Raw genomic sequence first — 25,185 nt, 5'->3', positions numbered from 1 at the left:
TAAAAAATACAATTTCAACTATCTTGGCTAATTTCAGGCAAAAAGAAATAGTCGAGCATACTTTACAATGACAAGTAGTTCATCATTTATAATGTGCACATTGCTTGGATTTATTTGGTGAAAGGCACTGAACGAGGGACACCGATTGGGTGAGCCTGCGTGGAGATGGTGAGCCAAGTCCAACATTGGTGACCTCTGACCTCACCAGTGGTTGAAAAGGTTCCATATGGCGAACATCTTATATAAAGTCTAGCCAGACGAGTGGGAGCTGTTTTCTTCTCCTCTCATTGTTTGTCCTCTTCTTAAAAGGCTCTCTTACAGTCTGCATGCATCGTATTTATGACCTGCAGCCTCTCGAGGCCCCGCTCGTATTTGTCACCAACCTGTTCCAATTCTGCAGTCTCCGAATTTCAAAGATCATCTCTCGCGTGCCGCCACGTGTTTCCATCACCGCGACGGTAATGCAAAAGGCAGGCGAAACTCATAAATGTCAGATTGTGTTTACTCAGCGTGGGAAGGCGCACGGAGGATTTCGGAAAAAAAAAGCAAAACAAAAAAGGCTCAGCAGCCTTCTGATCGAATCAAAACAGACAACATGTGTTTTGTGGATGTGTTCAAATGGCTTCAAAATGGGGTGAGAATAAAGCTCGAGCAGAAGCTTTCTCCAGAAGGAAAATAAGTCAATACACCCCTATTACAATAGCAGTTTTTCTCATGTGAAAAAACATATACATATTTAAAAAAAAAACCGGAAAAGAATTGATGTAATGTTCTAATAAAAAAAAAAAAAAAAAAAAAAAAAAAAAAATAATAATAATAATAATAATAATAATAATAATACATTTATACCTCACAGATAAGATTTAAAGATATCGGCCTGGTAAATTAATTAAATAATTAATTAATTAGAAGGCTACTATATTGAGTGAGAGTGTCAACAAACGCTTTCTAGTTACTATATATTTCTTCAGGAGTAATGGAGAAGTGCGCCATCTAGCGTCGAGGAAGGGTTATTATTATTATTATTATTATTTTAAAGGCGGAAGATGATATGAGTGCTTGCCCGTTTCATTTCACATTTCTCAAGTCACTCGCTGGCACGAAGCTGCATTTCCTGCTTCCCTTTAATGTAAAAGAGCAGGAATCTATCTACGCCACTTTAAACAGTTTTATTTTCCCACAATTAAATAACAAAAATAATACAGTTATAATATTAATTAGATAGTATATTTATATCAATAAAATTGAACTATATCGGGGCATAGTAAATAAATCTGTATAGTTTTTGCCGGTCTGTACCGGAAGTTGCTGTTGCTGCTTTCTGCTGGTAAACATGACCTCGCTTACATAGGCTCATGTGAGCAGTCAAGATTGTCATCATGCCGTACAGTGCTAAAATTGGTCCGTCCATCCTGAGCAGCGACTTGTCATGTCTGGGCAGCGAGTGTGTGCGGATGATGGAGTGCGGGGCGGACTATCTGCACCTCGACGTCATGGACGGGTCAGTTTTGTCACTTCTTTGCAGCTCTCTTAGCTAGCGTGCTAACGGATAGCCTGAAGTCTCGTGCACGAGGGCAACAGTCGACGCTGACAAGTAAACTAGACTCCTTTGATCAAAACTCACGAAATTAATATTGCTTTAAGAAAGTTTAATTTCAAATTATCGTCATGTCTTTTTGGTGTGCTTACGTCATGACGTCACTTGTTTTGAACGGTGCTCTCTCTCTCTCTCGCCCATCACCAAAGCAGAAAATTCATTTCCGTATTGTTTTTTTCGTAGCCATTTTGTCCCCAATATCACGTTTGGGCACCCCATGGTGGAATGCCTGCGAAAGTCAGTCGGCAAAGACCCTTTCTTTGGTGAGAATATAAATGAAGGCTTCCTATGAAACTTGCAAGCGAATGATCATAATTGTGTGGCTGTTGCAGACATGCACATGATGGTGTCGAGGCCGGAGCAGTGGGTGAAGCCCATGGCAGCAGCAGGAGCTAACCAGTACACGTTCCATCTGGAGGCCACCAGCAACCCAGGGAACCTCATCAAAGAGATCCGTGAGAGTGGCATGAAGGTGATGAGACGCAACAATGCGTCAAATGAGCTGGGCGCTAAATGTCAGATTGTTATTCACACACACTCAAAAAAAAAAAAGGTTCCCCTTTACCTGATCTCTCGTGATGACTGTTTGCAGGTGGGTTTGGCCATCAAGCCCGGCACGACCGTCGAAATGTTGGCACCGTGGGCCAACCAGATTGACATGGCTCTGATCATGACCGTTGAGCCTGGCTTTGGAGGGCAGAAGTTCATGGAGGACATGATGCCTAAGGTGCTGTCAGCAAACACAAGATGCCTCGCTCAAACTCAAATAAATCGGTGACTGTTGCGATGTAGCTGAGTTTAATAAATGAAAACACATCAAAATAATGATGTACATGATAGAAGGTTATGTAGTATATCACATAGTACAACTGCAGGTTGTAACATTCCTGGATGCTGTCAATTTACTACAATAAAGTTGTAATATTTTGACAAAAGCAAAATGCAGTAGTACTCGATAAAAGTGGTAATATTACTAGAATGAAGTTGGAATATTCTGTGGGAAATTTATATTTACTTTATGTGTATATATAAGTGAATACTCAGAATAAATAGGTGCAAAAAAAAAGTTCATTTCAAAAGTTGTACTAATAAAGACAAAGCCCAAATAGAATGAGAATAAACTTTTTTTTTTTTTTTTTTTTTAACCAGGATTATTATATGGGGGAGGTGTCACAATTTTACACAAATGTGTCCAGATGAAAGGCAATATAAAATGTGAGCAAAGAGTTGAGATTAGGGGGTAAAATGTTGTTACTCAAAAAAGCCACAAATTTACATGAACAAAGTTGTTTGGTTGTTTACCAGAATGAAGTCATATTACAAGAAAAAAAAAGATTTTAATATTATGAGGGGAAAATGTGATTAAAGATGACAATTTTCTTGAAAAATAAAAAACGTATTTATTTATTCATTTATTTATTATCCTGTGTGTGTGCAGGTGAGATCGCTGAGGCGCGATTTCCCCTCGCTAGACATTGAGGTTGACGGCGGCGTGGGCCCCGACTCCATTTACAAGTGTGCGGAGGTACAAAGCAAGCCCGACAATTTCGTCCGCCGTAGCCCAAATCTTACCCGTTCTGCCGTCCCTCGTAGGCCGGCGCCAACATGATCGTGTCGGGCAGCGCCGTGATCGGCAGCGAGGACCCTCGCTCCGTCATCAGCCTCCTACGCACCGTCGTGGCGGAAGCCATCCAGAAACGATGTCTCGACCGCTGAGATGACTTTTGTTTTTTGTTTTTTTGATGACCTCTAGTGGATGTGGCAGGTGAGGCCGGACCGGACCGACCATCACATATGTGAAAGAAGCTGGAACGGAAAACATTCCGGAAAATATTTTTTTTACCAACTTGGAAGTGGAAGTGAAAAAAAAAAGAAGAAGCTTTTTCTATATACTGTGTATATACACACACATTTCTGGCAATCATCTGTGGGTGTTGGTTTTGTTAATTAAAAAACCTTCAATGTCATTTTCAAGTGTGGAGTTTTTTTTTGTTTTTTTTCTGGTGGAGTTTGATAAATCCACAACAAAAGAAGCCATTCAAACAAAAATACATTTCCATTTTCATACAAGTGATGGCAAATTAGGGGGTTCAAAAGAAATATGACTTTTGATATTTTTTTTTTTCAACCGACTGCATGAATTCAGATATTGGCAATCTTGTCATTTTCCAAAACAGTAATTCACTGGTGGTACGTGGAAGAATCGCTAAATTAAAGATGAGCACAAAATAACACATTTAAAACATAACATACAATCTAACACAATATTGGCAAGAAAATTGACAGATACAAATAGACTTAAAAAAAAAAAAAGTTATAAGGTAGACAAGAGGAAGAGGCCTATGTCCAGTTCAGTTGTATTTAAGAATACATTTATTATAAACTATAAGAAATGTTACAATTGAATCATTTAAGAATTTTTTGTCCTAGTATTTAAGTGCACTATTAATTAATGTTCATATTGCATAGTGTGACTGTCTTACAATAATATTAAATAAATATACATTTTAGAAAAAAAAATATCATTGGGCCGATTGCACTACAGTTTTTTTTTTTATTATTATTATTTTGGTGGCACATGAGAGCAAAATATAGTCTACAACAAGAAAATGTTGCAATTTTGCACATAAAAAAAATATTACTGTAAGTTGGAATATGAGGAAACTAACTTAAATTTATTAAGCAAAAAAAGAATAAAAGCACTTGTTAATTTTACAATAATAATGTAACATTCACTCGATTGTTTTTTTTTTCCTTGGGGGGTGATTACAGGTGTAACGTTTTAATATTATGAAGAAATAAGTATACATTTTCCACAATTAAGTTGTAATATAATACCATAAGAACTCCAGTTAGTAAGAAGACTAAGATGCAACATGAAAAAATAATGTCACAAAAAAATTACATAATAAAAATCTTCAGAGAAACAGCCGCAATTGTCCATGAATAAAGCAAAAAATATTACCGGAATGAAACTGATATATTATTATTATTTATTTATTTATTTTTTTATTTTATTTTATTTTTTTTTATATTGGAGGAAATAAAAACAGTACTTTTTTCCCCACCATTGTATATATTTTAAAATACAGAATATTATTTGGTACATTAAGAAACTTGTGCCATTTTAAGTTGCATAAATAATGGTAACGTTTTTCTGTGAAGTTATTTTTAGAACAGACCCATAGGCTACTCATGTTGTTCTTGGGGCTAACTAGTACACATTGGCACCATTTTCTCTCTTTTTTTTTTTTTTTTAAATTGGACGTGATTAACTTCAAAGAGGCAGCTCGTTTACGTAACTGCTAGTGGCCAAACCACATTGTACACTGCTTAGAAGTACTTTAAAAAACAACAAAAAAAACCCAACTCATTATTGGTGACATGAGCCAGTATTAGCGGTTATTGAAACCTTGACTTTTTTTTTTTTTTTTAAAACACAGTAAGGTCAAACCATGCCTAGTGGTTATATGTGGGAAAACACTGAAGCGCCCAAGTGATGCCATCCTTCTCTTTAAGCCAGCGTCTCGTGAACATGAATTCAAATTTGCTGAAGGTCAAACAGCTTTTAAACATTCGTACGGCTGCGTCACGCTCGTCACTCACCGTTTTGCTTGTTTTGCAGAAGTTGATTGAAGGTCGCCCGCCATCGATCGATACGTAATCTCGCACCTGACTGGAAAGCGGGCGAAGAAGGTTGACGGTAACGCGGAGGACGGGACGGGTCCCCCGCTGTCGATGAGAATCACCGGCGACGCGCTTCAAACTCGCGCTCAATAATGCAGCCGCATGTCTGTGAGGCAAATCACAGACCATTCAATTATTGATGCTACAATCTGTTTTTGTTTTTTTTTTTTTGTTTTTTTCAAAACGTCTTATGCCATCGGCTGAAAGCCTTGTCAGTCATTACATATTTGTATTTTACATGAGTGAATATTTAAAGTAGAATCCCCATGCGAGCGATTGCGAGGCTAATGTATGGCGACTCATGTTCTGAAAAATCAGACTCGGATGTTTCACTGACGGGAGAGAAGCTGTAAGAATCTTCACAAAGGTCTTTCCATCATTTACATGCATACATACAGTCTTGTATGTCTCCTGTTAACTGTTTCATTTCTTCCTCTTGTGCAGCTGATTGCCAGTGGCGTGCATGCAAATGTCAGAAGACGAAAAAAGTCGCAGGTACACGCAACCGACTTGTGCCTTGGAGTCACAGGAGAGAGAGAGAAAGAGAGCGAGAGAGAGAGAAACTTCCTATTCAGCTGCCATGGCAACCGCATCCTCAGGTGCTGTCATTTGCACACACACACAAGCTGCACTCTTATTTTCCCCGTAGCTCAATATTGCGCAATAAAGACGTCATTCCACCAGAAAGAAGTCTTATTACGAGACTGGAGTGAGGAAAGCAGAAGATAAATGTCGGTTTACTAAAACGAATGACGTGAAAACTGATGCGATTTCAAGGGAAAGGCTTCACAAAAAAAACAAGGGTGTTGACAAAGTTGTAACATTGTAACAACAACAAAAAGATGAAATGTTATGAGAAAATTAGTTTATGAGAATTTTAGACAATTTTATGAGTATGATCTTGTTATTTTATTTAAAAAAAAGTTATTTGTTTTATAAGAACATAGGCATACTTTTACAAGACTGAAGACATAATTTTACAAGAATGCAATCATGATTTTTTTTTTTAATTAATAAAGCTACCATAATCATGAAGACACTCAGAATTTTACAAAAATTAAATCTGAATTATGTACGAACCAAATAAATAAGTTGTGATTTTTTTTCCCCCCCGGAACACAGTTCTAACTTTACGGCAATAAAGCCAAAACATACTTGGCAGGTGAAAAAAATAAATGTATTTTAACGTGGATCTCAATAAAGCACAACCGGGAATTTATGTTTACTGTTTTGAGTCAACCCGGAAGTAGGTGGCTAGTGGCTAGCATAAACAAATGCGAAACAGTTTAGGTTCCACAACCGCCTTTGCTCCTCTCCCACAAAGAACTCACTTAAGTGAATGCCGTCTTCCGTCACATGCGGCGCTTCTAATGTCACGGGACGGACGGACGGACGCGGACGGACGGACGGATTTGGTGGCACGTCTCCGTGCGTGTCACTTAATGGAGTCCCTGAGTGACGCGTTTCACCTCAAAGAATCTCTTGGAGGTGCCGCACACACAAAGAGCTGCCACACCAAATTTGACGAGAGACACGCTCTGAAAGTTTGCTAATGACGCACTCTGCTTAACGCCATTAGATTAGATTATATTATGTATGATATTACTCGAATGACTCTTAGTCAGAGTGCCCTTACTGGAAAGAAATGCGCCTCAAGCCGGAGACGTAAGTATTGATTTGATGAGTCATACCGCCGCACTCACTTTCATAACTTATACAAAAAAATCTGACAATTCATATTTTATTGTTTATTGTATATATTTATATTAGGGGTGTCGAAATTATTGCGTTAATGTTGAGTTAATTTAAAGATCCTTTAACGCCACTAATATTTTTAACGAGCGATTTACTTGGAAATCCTGTACCGGAGGCAACACAGCAGACACGTCCACGTCAACGTTAATCATTACTAAATTGAACGATAATGCATATATTTGTGGAGACTGGGGTCAAGTTGTATTTTACAATTTGAAAAATGTGAAGAATTTCACAAGTTACTTCAAGATTCGATCTCTTAATATGAAGAATGACTTACAAATGCAATTACGCCATCTAGTGGCAGATGTGACCTCAATACAAATCAATATCACAGGTTTTTTTTTACATACAGTGCCATCGTTTTAATTTTAACTCAATTTGAATAATTATTATGAAATTACTGTATCAATCACTTAAAGATGCAGACATATTTGTTTTAGTTTAATATTTTTTCCCACTTTTATGTTAACAAGAGTATGAAGACTTAGAGAGAAAAAAATATTGCGATTAATTACGATTAAAAACTTTAATCGTCTGACACTTATCACTGTTTTATTTTTTTAAATTTTTTTTTAATTTTTTTTGGTAACGTTGGTGTGTGCCACACTAAACATGGACCAGAAGAAGTGAATTAGATAGTTGTCTCAGATTAGAAATAAAATTGCAGATTAGATATGCATGTTAAAGGCAAACGCAACTCGATTTCTATCGCACTTTTTCAAATACAGTACGCCACTTAGTGTCAACATTTATTTCCAAATGTTTTGCTTTCATCACAATTGTTGACTATCTTGTGCCAAATAATAGATGACGCCACCGTTTTATTCCGTCCCTCTGGATGTGATGTTCTGTGAAATAACAGTGGATTGTGGACTCTTACATCAAGTATATGAATAATAAATCGCTTGCAGCCAAAATCTCCTCGTGTGATCCCCCGCTTGAAACAAACGCTCAATCGAAGCTATATCTACAGGTGTGCAGTTGGCATGCGGGTTGTGGGAAGTCGTCAAATCGGCAGTGAACTAATGAAACGAGGCTGTTTTTTTGTTTTTTTGTTTTTTTTTGAAGTCGCGCTACCTCCCAGGAGACGAGACTTACTGCTTCGTCTTCTTTCCTCTCTTTGCTCTCTCTGCCACTTTTTGGATCTATTCCCCCTTGCATTCGTTCCCTTTCACCCTTCTTCAATCCCTTCTCTGAAAATTTTTTCCGCGTGCCTCCTCCTCTTGATCTTCGGCACTAAAAGGAACATTAGGCGGATTTTTGCCTTTGCTTTCTCCGTGATAATTACTTGGCCTCCCAGTGGAGACGATGAACTCGCTGCTGCCGCCGCTGCTGCTGCTGTTGTTGTCGCCGCCCTCGCTTGCGATTGAGCATTCACGAGCGTGTTAACAACCAAAATACGACATGCGCACAATTCACAACAAAAGACCCCCCACTCCCCCAGCCTGTATTTTGTCATTTTGTGTTTGTTTTGTAAACTCACTCACTCACTCACTCACAGAAGCTTACATGTGTGAATGAGTGAGTGAAGAAAAACAAAACAAAACGTGTGTGCTTTCAAATTGCCGCGGGAGTGACGTCACGCAGCCGACACTTTCGCCCGGCCCCTTTTGCGACACTCCACCCCCCCGCTCTGCGATTGGCTGGAGGGGTGCAAACACTGCCTTTCCACAGAAACGTCCCGCTCTTTACAAAACAAACAGAAAATGGCAAAATACAGGCTAGAGGGTGGTGGGTGTTTAGGGCAAAATCACCCCCACACATTAAGAAAAGCCCAGATCGGTAAATTGAGAAGTAGTTTGTTTGTTTAAATCCTGTATTTAAAAAGTGCATTTTCCCGAGTGAAACTGGCAGACTACGTTGGTGCTATTGCTCGCTACACATGGATATTAAATGAAAACTTTTCGTTTGCTAACCAAAACAGCAGCATTTTCTGAGATATGTGGTCCCCCCCTTGTAGTGTGATTGCTTTCTGGATGGCCCGCATGGCCTTGATGCAAGTGGACTGTAACAGTAAAACCTTTAGGGGTGTGAATTGCCTAGTACCTGACGATTCGATTCGTATCACGATTCACAGGTCACGATTCGATTCGATACCGATTAATCCCAATACGAATGGTCACGATTCGATACCGATTAATCCCGATACGAATTTATAAGTCGATTGTTGCGATTTTTTTTTATTCATATTTAGAAAATACTAATCAGTAAGCTTGTAGAGTGTAAGATTTATATGAAAATGTATTATTTATTTATCTGAAATTTCAGTCTTATAGAGGTTGTAATCTGTTTCATGTTTGAACAGCATTAAATATTAAGGCTTAATGTGCCGTTCGTATAACATTCTTCCATGCTCAAGGTGTGAATCCTAAAAAAAAACAAAAAAAAAAACAAAAAAACAAAAACAAAAACGATTCTGCCGATTATTGAATCGATTCGAGAATCGCGCGATGTAGTATCGCGATATATCGCCGAATCGATTTTTTTTTAACACCCCTAAAAACCTTTTTGTAGCAATCTAATGAATAGAATGCGAATGTCAACGCTAACATGCAACATTCTCCTTTCGATTCTCTTCGCTGCTTGTTTATCGAGTGACAACTCCAAGGGTAAATAAATAAAATAAATACAATTCCACAACTCTCTGTGAGGTGATTCCACCTATCCTCAAAACAAAAAGAACAATGAAAGCCTGCGAGTTAATTAGCTCACCAGCTCAATCGTGTGACTTTGGGGAACAAGCGGCGGGAGTAATTGACACAAAACCTTCGCAGGTCGATCCCTCTCTGACGCACACGCAAACATATTTAGTCACATCAATTATGAATGCGGAAGAGGGTATTTCAGTTTGTTGGTAAATGTTGCATGTTTGCGCATGTTCGGAATGCATAATACGTGCTCGCGGGGCCATTTTTGTTGTTGTTTTGAACGTCAGACGCGGCTGAAAGCAAGAATCCGGACGCGCGCCCGCTCGCTCAACGGGGTGACGACCAACTACGGATTCGGCTGAAACGGCAAGCGGATGCGCAAGGTTGCGAATGGACGCGAGCGTGAGCGGGAGGACGATGGTGATGTGGGAGATTTTGTTGATGCAATAAGCGGAGACGTGGAGAGAGGCTCGACCTTGCAGTGAAAGCCTTGAGAAAATTGATAGCTTACACGTCGGTAGTGCTGATTGGGAAATGCAAAAGAGGCTGCTTACATGTTGGAGCATGCAAAAAAAAAAAAAAACGAGTTCAAAAAGAGACGAAAGCTTTCACATTTTTAAAAAAAGTGTCACAGTTGTATTTAAAAAAAAAAAAAAAAACTTTGGAATTTTTCGCATCACTCTTCTGCATTTTCTCCGTTACGTGCACTCACCTCTGACGATGAGGCACTCTAATGTCAATTGTCGCTCTGTTGCTTTTTCTACGTGACCGGTGCAGTCTCGGCCGCGTCAGTGAACGATCCAAAGGGAAGGTGCATTTTTGGGGTGAAGGCATAGCTAGCTAGCTTGCTAGCTAATAAGCAAGCCAACACACACACACACACACAAATAAAAAAATAAAAAAAATAAAAAAATAAAAAATAATAATAATAATAATTAATGGTGAAATGCTTTAGCTCCACAATTTTCTTTTCCATTTATTTATTTATGTTTGTTTGTTTCTTTCTTTCTTTCTTTCTTTTTTTTTTAACAATAGTAAATAAGAGAAAATGTGGAATTTAAAGTCATGCTGTTTGAGCAAAAAGAAAGTCATAATAATACCAAAATAAATGCATTGAAGTAAAATATTACAGCAAAAAGTCATAATTCTACTATTACAAGAATTTTAAAAAATGACAATAATAAATCTGGTACAAAAAGGTCAAATTTGATGTTTGGCGGAAAAAAATATAACATTTTAAAGATAAAGAATATAATGTATTATGAGGATTTGTCACAATTTAAAAGAATAAAGTCACAATTTAAGATAATTTTATGCAAATAAGGGCATAATTTTATGAGATAAAGACTTAATGGGACAAGTGCTAATGTTGAAGGAAAAAGATGAAATTACAATAAAGTCTTGACATTTCTTTCTTTTAAAAGAATGAGTAATATTATGAAAAGAAGTCCATAAATTAAATTTTATGAGAATCTAGTTCTAATATTTTAATTACAGTAATAAAAAAATGTTGTAATTAGACTACAATTTAATCCGTATCCCCATCGACAAAAAACAAAAAATGAGTTTAGATTAAATGATTAAGTGAGATTAAGATTACGATTATTTTTATCTACTTTTCTTTGTGGCCAAATTCTTTGGTTCTTGTTTTTGCGGTTAAATTTTTTTATATAATAAAACCTCATTTCAAAGGTGTTTGAGATTTAACAATTGATTTTATCTTATTATTATTTTTTTGAGCCACAAGATACATCGAGTGAATATTTGTTGACTACCTTGCGAGTTTATTTGTGCTCTTCTTTTCCCAATCAATTTTCAAGCAGATGGCTTCGTCAACAACTGGCAGGCCGTCTTCGAAAAATGCGAAACGCTCGCGAAAGTCAGCCGTGTTTGTGTTTAGTGCAAATCGTTACATCTGCTTTCTGTTTCCAACAAACTTTTTCCCCATTCTCATTCCATTGATCTCCGTCGGGCGCCGGCGAGCTCGCCGGACGGCCGTTTGTTGCGTCAATAACGCGTTTCTCCTTCTGCCTCGTTTGAACGCCTCGTTTTGGGAGAGCGCCGCTCCGACGCTGGCGTGAACTTGGACTGAGCCGCAATTTCTCCCTCGTATTGACTCTCGCTTGCATCACGATGTGACTCATCGCTCACAAAGCGCTTTCTTACAAACGTCTAACAGGGCGTCAAGCCGGCAAACTCCCGCGACACGACGGTTGCCGGCTTTCTGGAATCTGTTCCTGTCAGGAAACGATGGGAATGTTTTGGTTACTTTAATGCAAAGTGAGGCTTGCTCGGTATTTATTTGAGGTGTATGCACGAATTTGAGGCGAGGCATTCATTTAAAGTACAAGGTGAGTAATTGAGGTGCGGCATTTATTACAGTGGCACAGAAGGGAGAGTGTTGGTCACTTTCATACAAAGTAGAGGTGGAGTCAAACCTCGGTTTTCGAACATAATCCGTTCCAGAAGGGTGTTCCAAAAGCAAATTGTTCGAAATCCGAAACAATTTACACAAATTCAATTAGCACAGTTAAGCTAGCGTCTAGGGTCATGCAAGGGTTATGTTTACTGTCATGACTAGGGTCATGCAAGGGTTATGCTTACTGTCATGACTAGGGTCATGCAAGGGCTATGCTTACTGTCATGACTAGGGTCATGCAAGGGTTATGCTTACTGTCATGACTAGGGTCATGCAAGGGTTATGCTTACTGTCATGACTAGGGTCATGCAAGGGCTATGCTTACTGTCATGACTAGGGTCATGCAAGGGCTATGCTTACTGTCATGACTAGGGTCATGCTTACTGTCATGACTAGAGTCATGCAAGGGTTATGCTTACTGTCATGACTAGGGTCATGCAAGGGTTATGCTTACTGTCATGACTAGGGTCATGCAAGGGCTATGCTTACTGTCATGACTAGGGTCATGCTTACTGTCATGACTAGGGTCATGCAAGGGTTATGCTTACTGTCATGACTAGGGTCATGCAAGGGCTATGCTTACTGTCATGACTAGGGTCATGCTTACTGTCATGACTAGGGTCATGCAAGGGTTATGTTTATTGTCATGACTAGGGTCATGCAAGGGTTATGCCTGGGCCATGCAAGGGCTATATCTGGGTCATGACCGTGAGGTCAAGTGTCTGTTTTGAACTGATGTAACCAGCATCTAGTTTCAACTGGTAAGACGCTATGTGATGTCAGGAATCTTTAATCTCTTTATCAGGTCAACAGCCAATCAGATAATTCCATGTCAGTCCCGTTTCCCACATGTCTAGCCACGGCCAATCAGATCGATTCGCTGTCTATATTAGCCTGTCTGAGAAGTGTGTTTTTGTTTTTGGTGGATTATTACCTCTGTTCTTCTGTGCACCTCCACAGCCCAAGTTAGCTTAGCGTCTCGTGATTCTTGATACATTGTCGTTGCTTTTCGTCTAGTCAAGTTTGTTCTACGCATCTCTTTGGGATCCAAACCTCAGAACACAACAAACGTGAAGGAATATGTAAACCAGCATTATTAAACAGTATCAGTATTATGTACTATGCAGGTGCTTATTCAAGGTACGGTGTTAAGGGACTTAATTGGCACTGCCTCGATCACATTGGCATTGATGGGAGATTGTTGCTCACTTACGTAAAAGCCAAATAGCTCATCGAGGGCATTTATTTGAGGTGAGGGGCATTTATTTATTAATGTCCATTAATTGAGCAAGAGTGTCGGTCACATTTGCAAAGTGAAGTGAAAAGTGGGACAAAAAGACTAAAAAGGGACAATTCTGTTTTGTTTTTTTTCCTTCCATCCCGAAGTTGCGAGTTGGCTCTGGCTCAAACGCAAAGCATTTAAATGCCTGCTAGATTTAAATGTGCGGCTTCCTTTCAGTCCAGAGATTTTTTGTCAGGAGCTGCTCCAAATCTCCAACAACCGCGCCATGTTTTATACAAGTATATACAGTACGGATGATTGATGTTCCGGCGTTTGCTATTTTCCTCCACTGCCACTGTGATGTATGAACAGGTGGTGCACATTTGCTTTTGGCTTCAGCGGGAGGCATCAGGAAAGACACACGCACACACACGCGTACCTATGAATACATACAGTACCAGACATATACAGTTTACCCATCGTATACAGTATCCATCCATCCATTTTCTTATTCCTTACAAGGGTTAGTTGTATTTATATAGAAATGTACTGGAAAATTAAGAGCTGTGTTGTTGTCCTTGCTTAGCAACATCCGCTGACATTTTCTTGCTCTCCAGGTTCAACTCCAACGTTGTTTTTCGAGGTTTCAAAGGTCACAAGCCGCGCAGGTGGGACAGCAAAGTGCCGTTTTAATTCCTCTGACCTTAACAGGAAATGACATTTTAATCTTTCACATTCAATGTCAATTTGCACAGTTTTAAGTATCATATAACACAAGGGATATTTTATTTGAATGTTTTAAGAATATTTTCATTTAAAAACTTTTTTTTTTCTTCAGATTTTTGTTCGCGGTTTATAGTTTTTGTTTTTTTTCCTTTTTAGATAAAACACCTCGATATGCATATAATACACAGTACAAATGCAAACTCACAAAATACAGTAGTAAAATATATTTTATTTTTTAAAAATTATCCTTTTAATCTTTTTATTCTTCATCTTATTCTTTGACTAATTTTTATCTATGTGGTTAAATTGACATTTAACTCATTCATATTAAGATAAAACATTTTATTACCTTAATGTAATTTTACTGCATTTTTACCATTATTCATATGCCATAAAAAAAAATCTTTGCATTGTGGGTAATTTGGCATTTAATTAACATTTGATTGGTATATTAATATATGGTATTAATATAAAACGTATAATTTTTTAATTCCTCTATTATTATCTGCACAATTTCTACTTTATTGTAACTATTGCTATTTGATGACCCAAAAAATAATAATAATAATAAAAGTAGTAGATTCTATGCATTATTTTGTTGATTTGTTACTTTTTAGTTAAGATGTATAAATAGAATTTATTACCGTTGTAATTTTACTGTATTGATTATTGCTGTGTATATTTAGTTAATATAACCTATTTTATTTATTATTTATATATGTACATTTTTAAACATAATCTATACACAGCATACGGCATGCACAAAAAAAGTGGATCTGTGTTTTGTGCTTGAAAGAAATCAATCATCTCTGTAAGTATTTTTATTGCAATAAACCGACAATAGCAAAGTGCCTTTTTCATGGTCACAATGGCAACTATTGGACAGAAGAAAATTAAATAAAAAAAACAAAACAAAACCAAGAAACCATCGTGATATCAAAACACATCACCGAGCATCACTGGCTGAACTGAAAAAAAAAAAAAAAAAAAAAATCACCACAATATTTTGGACGGCTAAATGTGGAGCCAGCAAACAGTGGACACATGCAGCCCTCACAAAGGCAGCTACGACAGCGGCTCAAAAGACCCTCGGAGGCGGCTCGGGATGCCACTCGTCATCCTTGCGAATACTTGCAATATTACTACAAAAAAAACAAAAGTCAGAACGCGCGTCTGTACAGCTCCGGCAACGCTTTCCGGCCACGGGGATTTCCGAGCTGCGTGAAATGCAACCGGCCGCTTGGGGAGGACGAATACAATCACATTTTTCATTGAAATTTAATGAGGCGATGTTCCTAAGCACCTCGCAAACCTCCGCGCGGCAGCTCGCGTGCACACAAAAGGAAATAAACACTCGTTAATGGGTGTTCTCGCTTTGTACAACAAACATGGTACATACTGTGTCAAAAAAAACAAAAAACAAAACAAAACGGGCTTTGCTTTCATGAAGGAATCCGACATGGTGGCCATTGTGGAATCGTTCTAATTTGCTATTTATTTAATTTTTTTCTAATTAGATGGTCATCCATGCCTTTGTTACATCTCAGCTGGATGACTGTCATGCAGTTTTATTTTGGGAGTTTTATTTTTGCCAGTCCTCCCTGCAGCGTCTCCACTTCGTCTCCTTACTGGTGCCCGTCAGAGGGAACACATAACCCCTAACCTGGCCTCTCTTCACTGGCTGCACCAACACGTCTTAAAACACATCGATATTCTTTGGCTTTTGGCGCAACATGAGACTTGTTCTTGGTGTTTTGTGGTGTGTATGAGTTTGATGTTTAGTCTACTTATTTATGTATTTAGTTATTGATGATTGAATTTTTATTTTTTTATTTTCTTCTTCTTATTATTATTATTAATTCAATCTCTGGTGTATTAACCTTATTTATTGATTGATTGAATTATTTTTTATTTTATTATCTGTTCTAAGTCTATTCACTACTTCTTATTTATTTACTGATGCAAAATGTATTTACTTGTAAAAAAAACAAAAAAACAAACAAAACCCCCCCCCACAAAAAACAAACCTGTATTTGCACTTCAAAATGTTTGCTTTGTTCTTGTTTACTGCAAAACTGACGTTTGTTTATGTACAGCAACGTCTGTTCATAAAGCGCTTTCTAAAGTTGAGTTGAGTGAAGCTGCCATTGTGGAGGTTTGCATGAGTTAGAAACGCTCTCAATGTAGATTGGATGATTTATACTACTTTTCGGGAAAGTGTCCATTTTGTATGAATGTGGCATTCAAATTATGTCATCGTTATTTTTTTATCCTGCGTAAAAAAAAAAAAAAAAAAAATCACCAAATGTAAAAAACAAAAATCATGAAGTCACAATTTAGTAGGTTTTGGTACGAGTCTAATGCACTGTTGCGGCTCACACTGAGTTACTCGGAAATTGTAGAAAATAGTACCAGTACAGTATACACAACTATACATATTTCATATGTACCATGTCTAAAAAGTAGTGCTGTCAAAGTTAAAGCGTTAACTAATTCATTCATCACAAAAAAATGATCGCATTAATCATTGTATTACCACCGATTAACCACACTATTAATTTTGACCGCAGATGATCCTTTTTAGCCGACAGCGGACGCTTACGTTAAATGTAGCTGTTGGAGTTTGAGCAATAAACATAACGACATGCATCAAAGTAAAGCATTTAATAAATGTTTACATATACCGTTGGTCATTTTTTCCCCCCATTTTAAATGATGCAAATAATTGATTAGAAAAAAGCAGGATGAGCGTGTGCAGCGGGCAAAAATGTTGGGGGGAAAAAAGAGAAGCTTTTTTAAGTCAATGATTAATCATGATTAATCTAAATTCTAAGATGCGATTAATCTGATGAAAAAAATGTCACCGTTTGACAGCTCTACTAAAAAGCAAAGCGTGGAGAGCCTCAGTTGCCGAAACGCACGGGGAATGCGGCGTAATCGTTCATCGACATCAGCCTCGGAAAATATATTTTTCTCTTTGCGGGGTTCTGCTTCATCCTTGACAATCGCAACATGATTTTGTGGTTCTTTTTTTTAAAGTTTGCTTTATGTGAAGCCTCAAAATATATGGTGCAACTTATCGTACCATTTCCTACTAAATTCTTTGCGACAACGTTGTATATAAGCTTGTGAGCCGTATCGCCATATTTTCTTCACACAAATCACGTGTTACCATTTACCGTACAGAATTTTTATTGGACCGCATCAATATAGTGTACAGGGAGTCCTCAGTTTATGACTATCAAAACAAACTACTGTATGCTATTACACAGTAGTAAAGTCTTCATTACAGTCAATATTGGTATGAAAAACAAAACAAAATTCTAGACCATAAATATAAAACCTCGACCAGATTTTCTTCCGCTTACGCACACACCGAGGACCTCCCGCATTAGCAAACATGACATGTTCATTCGTGTGTGGCGGTGTAAGGGGGCGGGGCAACTAACGAGGTTCAGGAAGTCCAGCGGGGTTTTTTTTTTTTTTTTTTTCGTGGCGGCGCTCTGTCACACAAACACGACGCTCAGGAGAGTTCCAAGTTTACAAAACATCTAAAATGTCTCCTGCGGTTTTGTCATGCAATAATACATGTTGACACGACTGAGACGACAACGTTGGAGGAGGAGGAGGGGGAGGCGGGGTCGTCGGGGGCGGGGTTTCATTTCTGTTTCTTCTATCCCCGCCCTCTTCTCATTTTAGGTCCAGTCTGGCAGTGAAAGGGTTCAAGTTTCAGTCTTTTCTGTCTTTTGCTTTCTAGGGACGACGATGCAATTTTTCCCTTCTGCCTCATCAGGAGGCATTTTTCAGTCACCTTTTTAAGAACAAAAAAATGAAAAAAAAAATCCTTCTGAGTCAAAACGACACAAAATAAACTGAAAAGTGAGCAAGAAGCATTTTTTGTTTTTGTTTTCTTTCTCTTTTCTGAATGCCCAAAAGTGTCAAAATTCAATAAATAAAAAGGTCATTTTGAAATAACTATTCTGTCGATAAATAACAGACAATTATGTAATATGGCCATTAAATTTTAAAATGAGATGTTAGTATTATTATGAAAAGCGTTCATACTGTTTTTTAACATTTAACAAATATTTTATTTTGATTAAATATTTCATAATGATTATTTTAACATCATATTTAAAAAAAATAATGACATTTAATTTATTTTTCAAGGTTTTATAAAATAAGAAACTTTTTTTTATTTTTTTTATTACAAAGTCACTTTTTATTTCATAATGGTCTTCTTTGACATAATGACGAATGACTTGGTCTGTCAATCAAATGACATGAGGCGGAGCCAGTTACGTGATTGGCCGAGTCCCTTAAACAGAAATGAGCAGGTAGAAACACACTTTTTTTTTTTCTAATAAAAGAATGGAATGCGATCTTTCATGTGGTATTCATGTTGTTTATGTAGCAAAAGAACACAATATTCTGTTTGCTTCGAAAAAGGAGTTAAAATGCTCAAAATCCGCTGGCATTGTTTTTTTTTTTTTTTTTTTTTTTTTAAATAACGTGTGGCAGTGAAAGAGTTAAAGAACATTATGAACACTTTTCATAATAATACTAACACCTCATTTTGCAATTTAATGGCCATATTACATCATTGTCCGTTATTTATGAAAAGGATCTTTTTTTTTTATTGATTGAATTTTGACACTTTTGGGCTTCCATACACGTCAAGCCACAAGTCGTCCTCAATTCGTTTGGTCGCAAATGAAGCACTCGTCTTGCTTGGTGCGGTTGCCAGGCAACGCAAGCAGCCGAGAATTTGAAAGCAAAAAAACAAAAAAACAGCTATGCAAACAAGTATAAAACAATAAATAGAAAACTCTTTAAAACAAACATTTTGCACCACCCACGCATGTTTTTGTGTGTCTTCCAGTATGTACACACGACTTCCGTTCAGAGTAAAAAGTATTTTTTTTTTTTCCACTTATCTTCTGAAGACAATAGCACGGAACAAAATCAAAAGAAACGCGCTCGATTTTAATTCCCGCCGTGTAATTTTCAATTGAGAGTAAAAACGTCCACAGCAGGAGGTAAAAAGCGGGCGCGTTTACGAGCCGAGCCGCTTTCGGACCAAAAAAAAACAAAAAAAAAACGGACGTCTTGGCAAGATCCTCGGCTGCTCGTTTGTTTGCTTCCCCGCAGTGTGAAAATGGACTCGCTCCAATGGGCCAAATTCTTCGCGGGGCCAGGTGGACCTTTCCTTTGTCTCTCGGCCAGGCTGCCAAGTCGCCCAGCTATGGAGTCGGTGGGCTCGGAGCATCGCCATGGCAACCAACTTAGTAGGCCAGGCTGCTCTTGGATCAGATTTTTTTGTTCCAAAAATAGGGGGGGGGGGAATCCAATCAACGCCGAGAGTTCCTTCTCTTCACAAGCGCGCTGAAAATGTCACAAAGAGACACACAAAAAAACCAACCCGACAACGGCGCTCACACTCACGCACACGCAGGATCAATCGGGCAGCCGATCGACGGGCAAGATTGATCCCGGCCGGCGCGCTAGTCGACGGAGCCCGGGTGCAGGCTGAGCGCGGGCGGGTCCAGGCAGGTGGGCGAGTAGCTGAGGTGCGGTTCCTTGATCCACAGCAGGGGGGCGCCGTTCTTGCCCTCCTGGCTCTTGCCGTTGCTGCGGCTCCTGAAGCGCACCAGCAGCAGCGCGATGAGGAGCACGCCGAAGACGGGGAACGGGTAGAAGAAGACGAAGTAGAAGAGCGCCTCGTTGGAGCACACCACCGACTTCACGCTGGACTCTGCCCACGGACGCACAAACACGACATTCCTTCAACCATTGATATTTGATTAGCGATATTCTTATTATTATATTTGTATTTATTATTATCATTTTTGCATGATTTACAATAGGAGTGTGACGATGTATCGATGTCGGGATAAATTGTGATATTTTGTCTCCCGATAGATTATCGATACGTCGACGCAAGTATCGCGATATCTGTAGTTAATATACAGCCACGATAACGGCTCCATTGTTTGTGACTTATTTAGCAATTACTTGGCGTGCCACTAGGGGGAGTGCCTCATAAGAGTGGCGAGGAAATCGATAGAAGTCGACAAGCGAAGAAGACTCATGAGTATTATTATTATTATTATCATATATTTATTTGTATTATTTTTATTGTAATATTGTGGATTATAATTTTTATTCAAATGATTTATTTATTTTTTATTATTATTTTTGATATTTATTTTATTATTTTATTTATTATTTATTTATTTACATTATTATTATTATTTTATGATCCGTTTTATCATAGATTATCGTGGATTTATTACCCGAGCAATATATCGATAATCGCGGTATCGCCATATCGTGAGATAATCGTTATCATGAGCCTTGTATCGCATATCGTTTCGTATCGTGAGGTAGCCAGAAGTTCCCACCCCAAATTTACAACCAATGTGATAAATGAATACAAACGTCACTCTGTTATTAACCAGGTTTAGGGGATTTTCTTCTTCTTCTTATTTTTTTATAATGTACACTCTAAAAAAAAGAAGTATTGAATCAATTTAGGATGAACAGGAACATCGCTGCTAATATATTAAGTTCAATTAATTATAAAGTCATTAAGTTTCATTAATTGAGTTCATTAAACTTAAGATATATATTTTTTTTTATTCAATTAATTCAATCATGTGTTGATTCATTCATTCATTAATTCAATTAAGTTGGTACAACAATTCTCTTTTTATATTACATGAACTCATTCACTGCCATTGACGGCTATATCCGTCAAAAATCCATTTGAGTCCAAATCCAGTCAAACAGGCGGGAGTGACCGGGATTGCGAAATGTGAAAACGAGTTCATAAAACAACGACGACTCTTCAGCGTCTCTTGGCTGGCACAAAAGCGTCAGAACAACATCAAAGGACGTCCAATTTCATGTCTTTCTATTAATACTGTATGGAAAAAATGAATGAATTTTGTCAATTGAACCTTTGGCGTGTACATCTCAAGCCTTAGAAGTCAATCGATACATTTGGAGCACGAATAGAGCAGATGAAAAACCAACGCGAGCTGCAAATAATGTTTGAAGTCGGCAAAGCGGAACGAGCGCCGCAAACGCAGCGTCTTCATTCTTACAACAAAAAATGTGGAACATTACTACATTACTGTAGTACTTGTACGCTATAGCACAGCGGTGTCAAACATACGGCCCGTGGGCCGGATCAGGCCCGCAAGGGGCTTTAATTTAATGTCCAAAAATCGATTTGATTTAAATTAGAAATGAAGAAGAAGGGGAAAAGGCAGTTGTAGCCCACATGATGTTTTTGTGGAAAAAGGCACTTAAAATACAAAATTAATAAATGTTTCAAAAAAAAAAAAAAAAGACACTTTAATGTCTCTATTTGTCATTTTGTCTTGCAAAGCAGACTGGAATAGATCATGACAATGTTGTGCATATCTGTAAACTGAAGCACAAATCATTTTGAATCCAAAATCGTTTGAATCGAGAATCAATTCTGAATCAAATGGGAGACCCAAAAATCGTAATCGAATCGAATCGTGAGACAGTCAAAGATTCCCAGCCCTAATAGTTTTGGATTTTTTTTTTTCTATTAGTTTTTTTTGTTGTTAGTTTTTTTTAAAACTAGTTTTTATTAGTTTTAGTTTTATTTAAAACATGCTTAGTTTTAGTATTAGTTTTTGTTTTTAAAAAAGATGTATATTTACTTGTGCGCAAGATGGTAAAATAAAAAACACAAAGAAAAGGTAATGCACTTTTTACCTAGCTTTGCGTTTCTGCAGAATTTGCTGAAAAAGCCGGCAAGCGAGCCATTGGAGCCAAAAGACAAACGTGCAAAATTGTCACCGAGGAAGCGACGTCAACTGAAGGAAGCTTTTCTATTGGCTGCTGCCAGGTGACATCACTTTCGAACGTCCTCGTTCTGGTTAATATTTAAATAAATGCAGTATACTTAAATCACATTTAAAATCAATCCCTGAGACTCATGTATTTTATTTTATTTTTATTAATATTTTTAATTCTCTAGTTATAACTCGTTTTAGTTTTAGAAATGTAAAATGTAGTTTCAGTTAGTTTTTTTGTTTTGTTTTTATTTTATTTCGTAAACAAAAATCTTTTTGGAATTTTAGTTATACTTATTTGGTTTTAGTTTGACTCCAATAATCTTCGGTGCACTGACCCACCCTGGATGGCACTTTTGGCTATTTTACGGCACGGGATTCTGATGAAACTAAAAAAGCAAAACTTTGTAACAGTTAAGTGGAAGCGCTCCGCTCACATTCATTTCATTTGTATTAAAAACGTGAAGCGCTCACCTTGCGGCAGCACGCTGACGGTGACGACGCCCGAGTTGTTGGTGGCCAGGCGGTACCAAACGTTGCGAGGGTTGAGCAGCCACTCCTCCACGTGGCAGTAGTAGCGCCCCCTGTCGGTCGGCCGGGCTCCCTGAATGGTCAGGCTGTACTGGTCCGAGGCGCTCCTCTCGAACTGCAGGCGGGAGTTGGGCCCCGCCTCCTCTCTGGGACTGCAGTTGCCGTTCCCGAAGATGGCGTCGTGGCCGATGGAGAACACGCACTCGCGCTCTTCTTCACCAGCCGCCGGCAGGTCGTCGTCGTCGTCGTCGTCGTCGTCGTCGTCGGGGCGCTCCACATACCAGGACACGGAGAAGCGCGAGTCTCGGGATGACTGGGAAGGGATGCTGCAGCCCAGCCGGATCGAACCGGATTCTGCTACCGTCACGTTTGACTCCGCCTCCTCCACCTGTAGTCGGGCCTCTGTAGCGATACAAATGATCGGTTGTCAACTTGTTCGAATATTGTGCCGATGCAACAATTAGGATGGTGGACATATATTACAGAAAATGTACTTTGTTATTGCTTGTAATAACCAAATAAATAAATAAATAAAGTTGAGTTGAGTTGTATACAAATAATTCCAGGTACATAAAATGGCGCTTGAAAATCGTCATCTCTGGTCTGTAATGTCCTGCAAACTGCGTCATGCTTGAACTGTAAAAATATACCCACTAAAAAAAAGCTTCAGGTTGCAAATGTATATATTGATTAGAATATAGTCAGTCTTCTTTTATGAACGACTACATAAATCAGTGAACAATTACTGTTGATATGCTAAAGTCAGAGGATTTGGACAAAAAAAAAGAAAAAAAAAAAGGCTCCAAATGATAAATTTGATAATCGATGACTTGTCAATTAATCGATTCATTTTTTGGGAATTTAAATAATGACACTGAGCTGATGTGTAAATTGTAGAAACCAGGGAGTACACATTTTTGGGGTGTAGGCTAGCTAGCTAGCTAGCTCGCAAGCCGCATGCTATAGTGTTAGAAATGTGGCTAATAATAATAACTCGAGATGTGCCAGATATGATGCAAACTAATTTCACTTGACATGAAGGAACATGTCACAATAAGAAAGTGCAACCAACTGTAGTGTGGCAGAATTGGGAAACCGAATAGTTCGAAAGAAACCACAACAAGAGCGCCAGCAATTACAACACCACAAAACAGGAACAAGGAACTTCTTGCGAAGTAGCTGTAGCTTAACATGTGCAAATCCATCATGTTCATCATGACTTCATGTGTGAGAACTGAGAAATTTTCCCTCCAATGATGAATAAAGTATAGATTTTATTAACTCTTTGACCGCCAAAAACGTTTAATAACGTTTAGTAAAATCACGATGTATGCCGCCATAAACGTTGCGTGACGTCAACTACTTTTTTTTTTTCCTTTTTTTTTTTTTTAATATATCAGTGGTCAGTGCAACGTCCAAGTGCAGCGCAGCCGGGTCAATGAGTTGTGAAATCAAAAACACCCACTAACTATGACCAGCAGATGGCAGCGGTAGCTGCTCGGGCCCTAACTAGAGCTGCGAATTACAATGAAACATGAAATGGAACGTTTTCGAGGCTGACGTGAACAATCAAAGCCTTTGTAACATTAAACCTAATTTGACGGAGCGTCACTAAACAAAAAATATTCGTATCGAAGTCACTGTTGTGGAGAAAATGGATCTTTTCTTTTCAATTTTGGCTCAATGTCACTCAAATGACCCATTTTCAAATGGTGTTTACTAAAGAACGCAATAAGGTAGAAACACACTTTTTTTTTCTAATGAAAGAATGGAATGCGATCTTTCATGTGGTACACATGTTGTATATGTAGCAAAAAAACACAATATTCTGTTTGCTTCGAAAAATGAGTTAAAATGCTCGAAATCCGCTGGCATTGTTTTATTTTTTATTTTTTTAATAACGTGTGGCAGTAAAAGAGTTAATCTAAAGACCAAATATTGACTAACGGGCAAAAAATGACATCCCCATCATGAAAGCAAACACATATTCAGCAAACATATGTTTGTGTATTCAATAATGTATTCCCATCGGATTGGACGCGTGTCGCTGCGAGAGCCCAAATTAGTCGACTTCTCATAAATCACGTTTGCCGCCTCACGTCTTCACGTTCTTCAGCTAATGCTGCATTGATGATTGCACTCCACGTTATAAACAGGACACCTCCAAATAAAAGTTCTTAGAGGACAAATAAAAAAAATCTTTGCAATTTATTCATACAAGAAAACGAGTTGTTTGAACAACTTTATTTATTTGGAGACGCCAGAGGTTATTTGGAGGTTTTTTTTGTTGGTAATAAGCAAAGAAATTTGCCAGTAAAGTTTCCCCCCCTCGTGGATTGTCCTGAGGGACGCCATCTTACTTTTGGGGGTTGGCAAGGCGTGCGATGCCTTTGAGTGCTTTTCCGGATGCTTCTTGGGAAGAAGTGACCCGATGAGAGAAAGCTTCCGTGTGGCGGCTGACAGCTGTCGTGGCTTCAAACCATTTCGCTGCCAGCGGATTTGACGGCTGTCGGGATATTGAGCCGCTTGTTATCGGCGCTCGTGGCCGGCGGGCCATTAGCGCACCGGCAAGAGCACCGGAAATGAGACGGCTTTTTCATACCGTGCATGGCAAGGAGGTCCAAATTGGACCGAAAGGTGGCCAGCAGGGGTCGGGAGGAAGACAATTTTTGGACGTGCTGCCTCACCGTGTACACGCTACACAACAAAGCAACACATCAGTTAAAAAAAAAAAATAAGGATCCTGTCTAGACAACACGTAA

The 25,185-nt window shown here is 38.4% G+C and overlaps 2 protein-coding genes across 5 annotated transcripts in view; one reads left to right on the top strand and one right to left on the bottom strand.

The window, feature by feature from the left end:
* The first annotated feature begins 1,308 nt into the window (after positions 1–1,308).
* On the top strand, positions 1,309–3,564 carry rpe (ribulose-5-phosphate-3-epimerase). Its single transcript, XM_077537676.1, has 6 exons — positions 1,309–1,501; positions 1,781–1,860; positions 1,930–2,069; positions 2,190–2,324; positions 3,036–3,122; positions 3,191–3,564. The coding sequence occupies exons 1-6, from the start codon at positions 1,380–1,382 to the stop codon at positions 3,311–3,313; spliced, it is 687 nt and encodes a 228-aa protein (XP_077393802.1). The 5' UTR covers positions 1,309–1,379; the 3' UTR covers positions 3,314–3,564.
* An 11,301-nt stretch (positions 3,565–14,865) lies between these two features.
* The window catches only part of igsf3 (immunoglobulin superfamily, member 3), a 118,589-nt gene continuing 108,269 nt past the window's right edge, over positions 14,866–25,185 (bottom strand). For all 4 annotated transcript variants that reach the window (XM_077537284.1, XM_077537282.1, XM_077537285.1 and 1 more), the window contains 2 exons: positions 22,367–22,825; positions 14,866–19,812 (listed from right to left, as the gene is read on the bottom strand). In XM_077537284.1, coding sequence (XP_077393410.1) covers positions 19,562–19,812; positions 22,367–22,825 — 710 coding nt within the window. In that variant the 3' untranslated portion in view covers positions 14,866–19,561. The remainder of the gene's footprint in view (positions 19,813–22,366; positions 22,826–25,185) is intronic.

Source organism: Festucalex cinctus, chromosome 11 (assembly GCF_051991245.1).
Source record: "Festucalex cinctus isolate MCC-2025b chromosome 11, RoL_Fcin_1.0, whole genome shotgun sequence".
NCBI classification, from domain to species: domain Eukaryota; kingdom Metazoa; phylum Chordata; class Actinopteri; order Syngnathiformes; family Syngnathidae; genus Festucalex; species Festucalex cinctus.
This window is presented reverse-complemented; position numbering and strand designations above follow the sequence as displayed.

Excerpts from the sequence above, each read along its gene's own strand:
- rpe (XM_077537676.1), top strand. The coding sequence starts at position 1,380 with ATGCCGTACAGTGCTAAAATTGGTCCGTCCATCCTGAGCAGCGACTTG. Across the intron at positions 1,502-1,780 it reads CACCTCGACGTCATGGACGG|CCATTTTGTCCCCAATATCA; the intron begins GTCAGTTTTGTC and ends TTTTTTTCGTAG. Across the intron at positions 2,070-2,189 it reads TCCGTGAGAGTGGCATGAAG|GTGGGTTTGGCCATCAAGCC; the intron begins GTGATGAGACGC and ends GACTGTTTGCAG.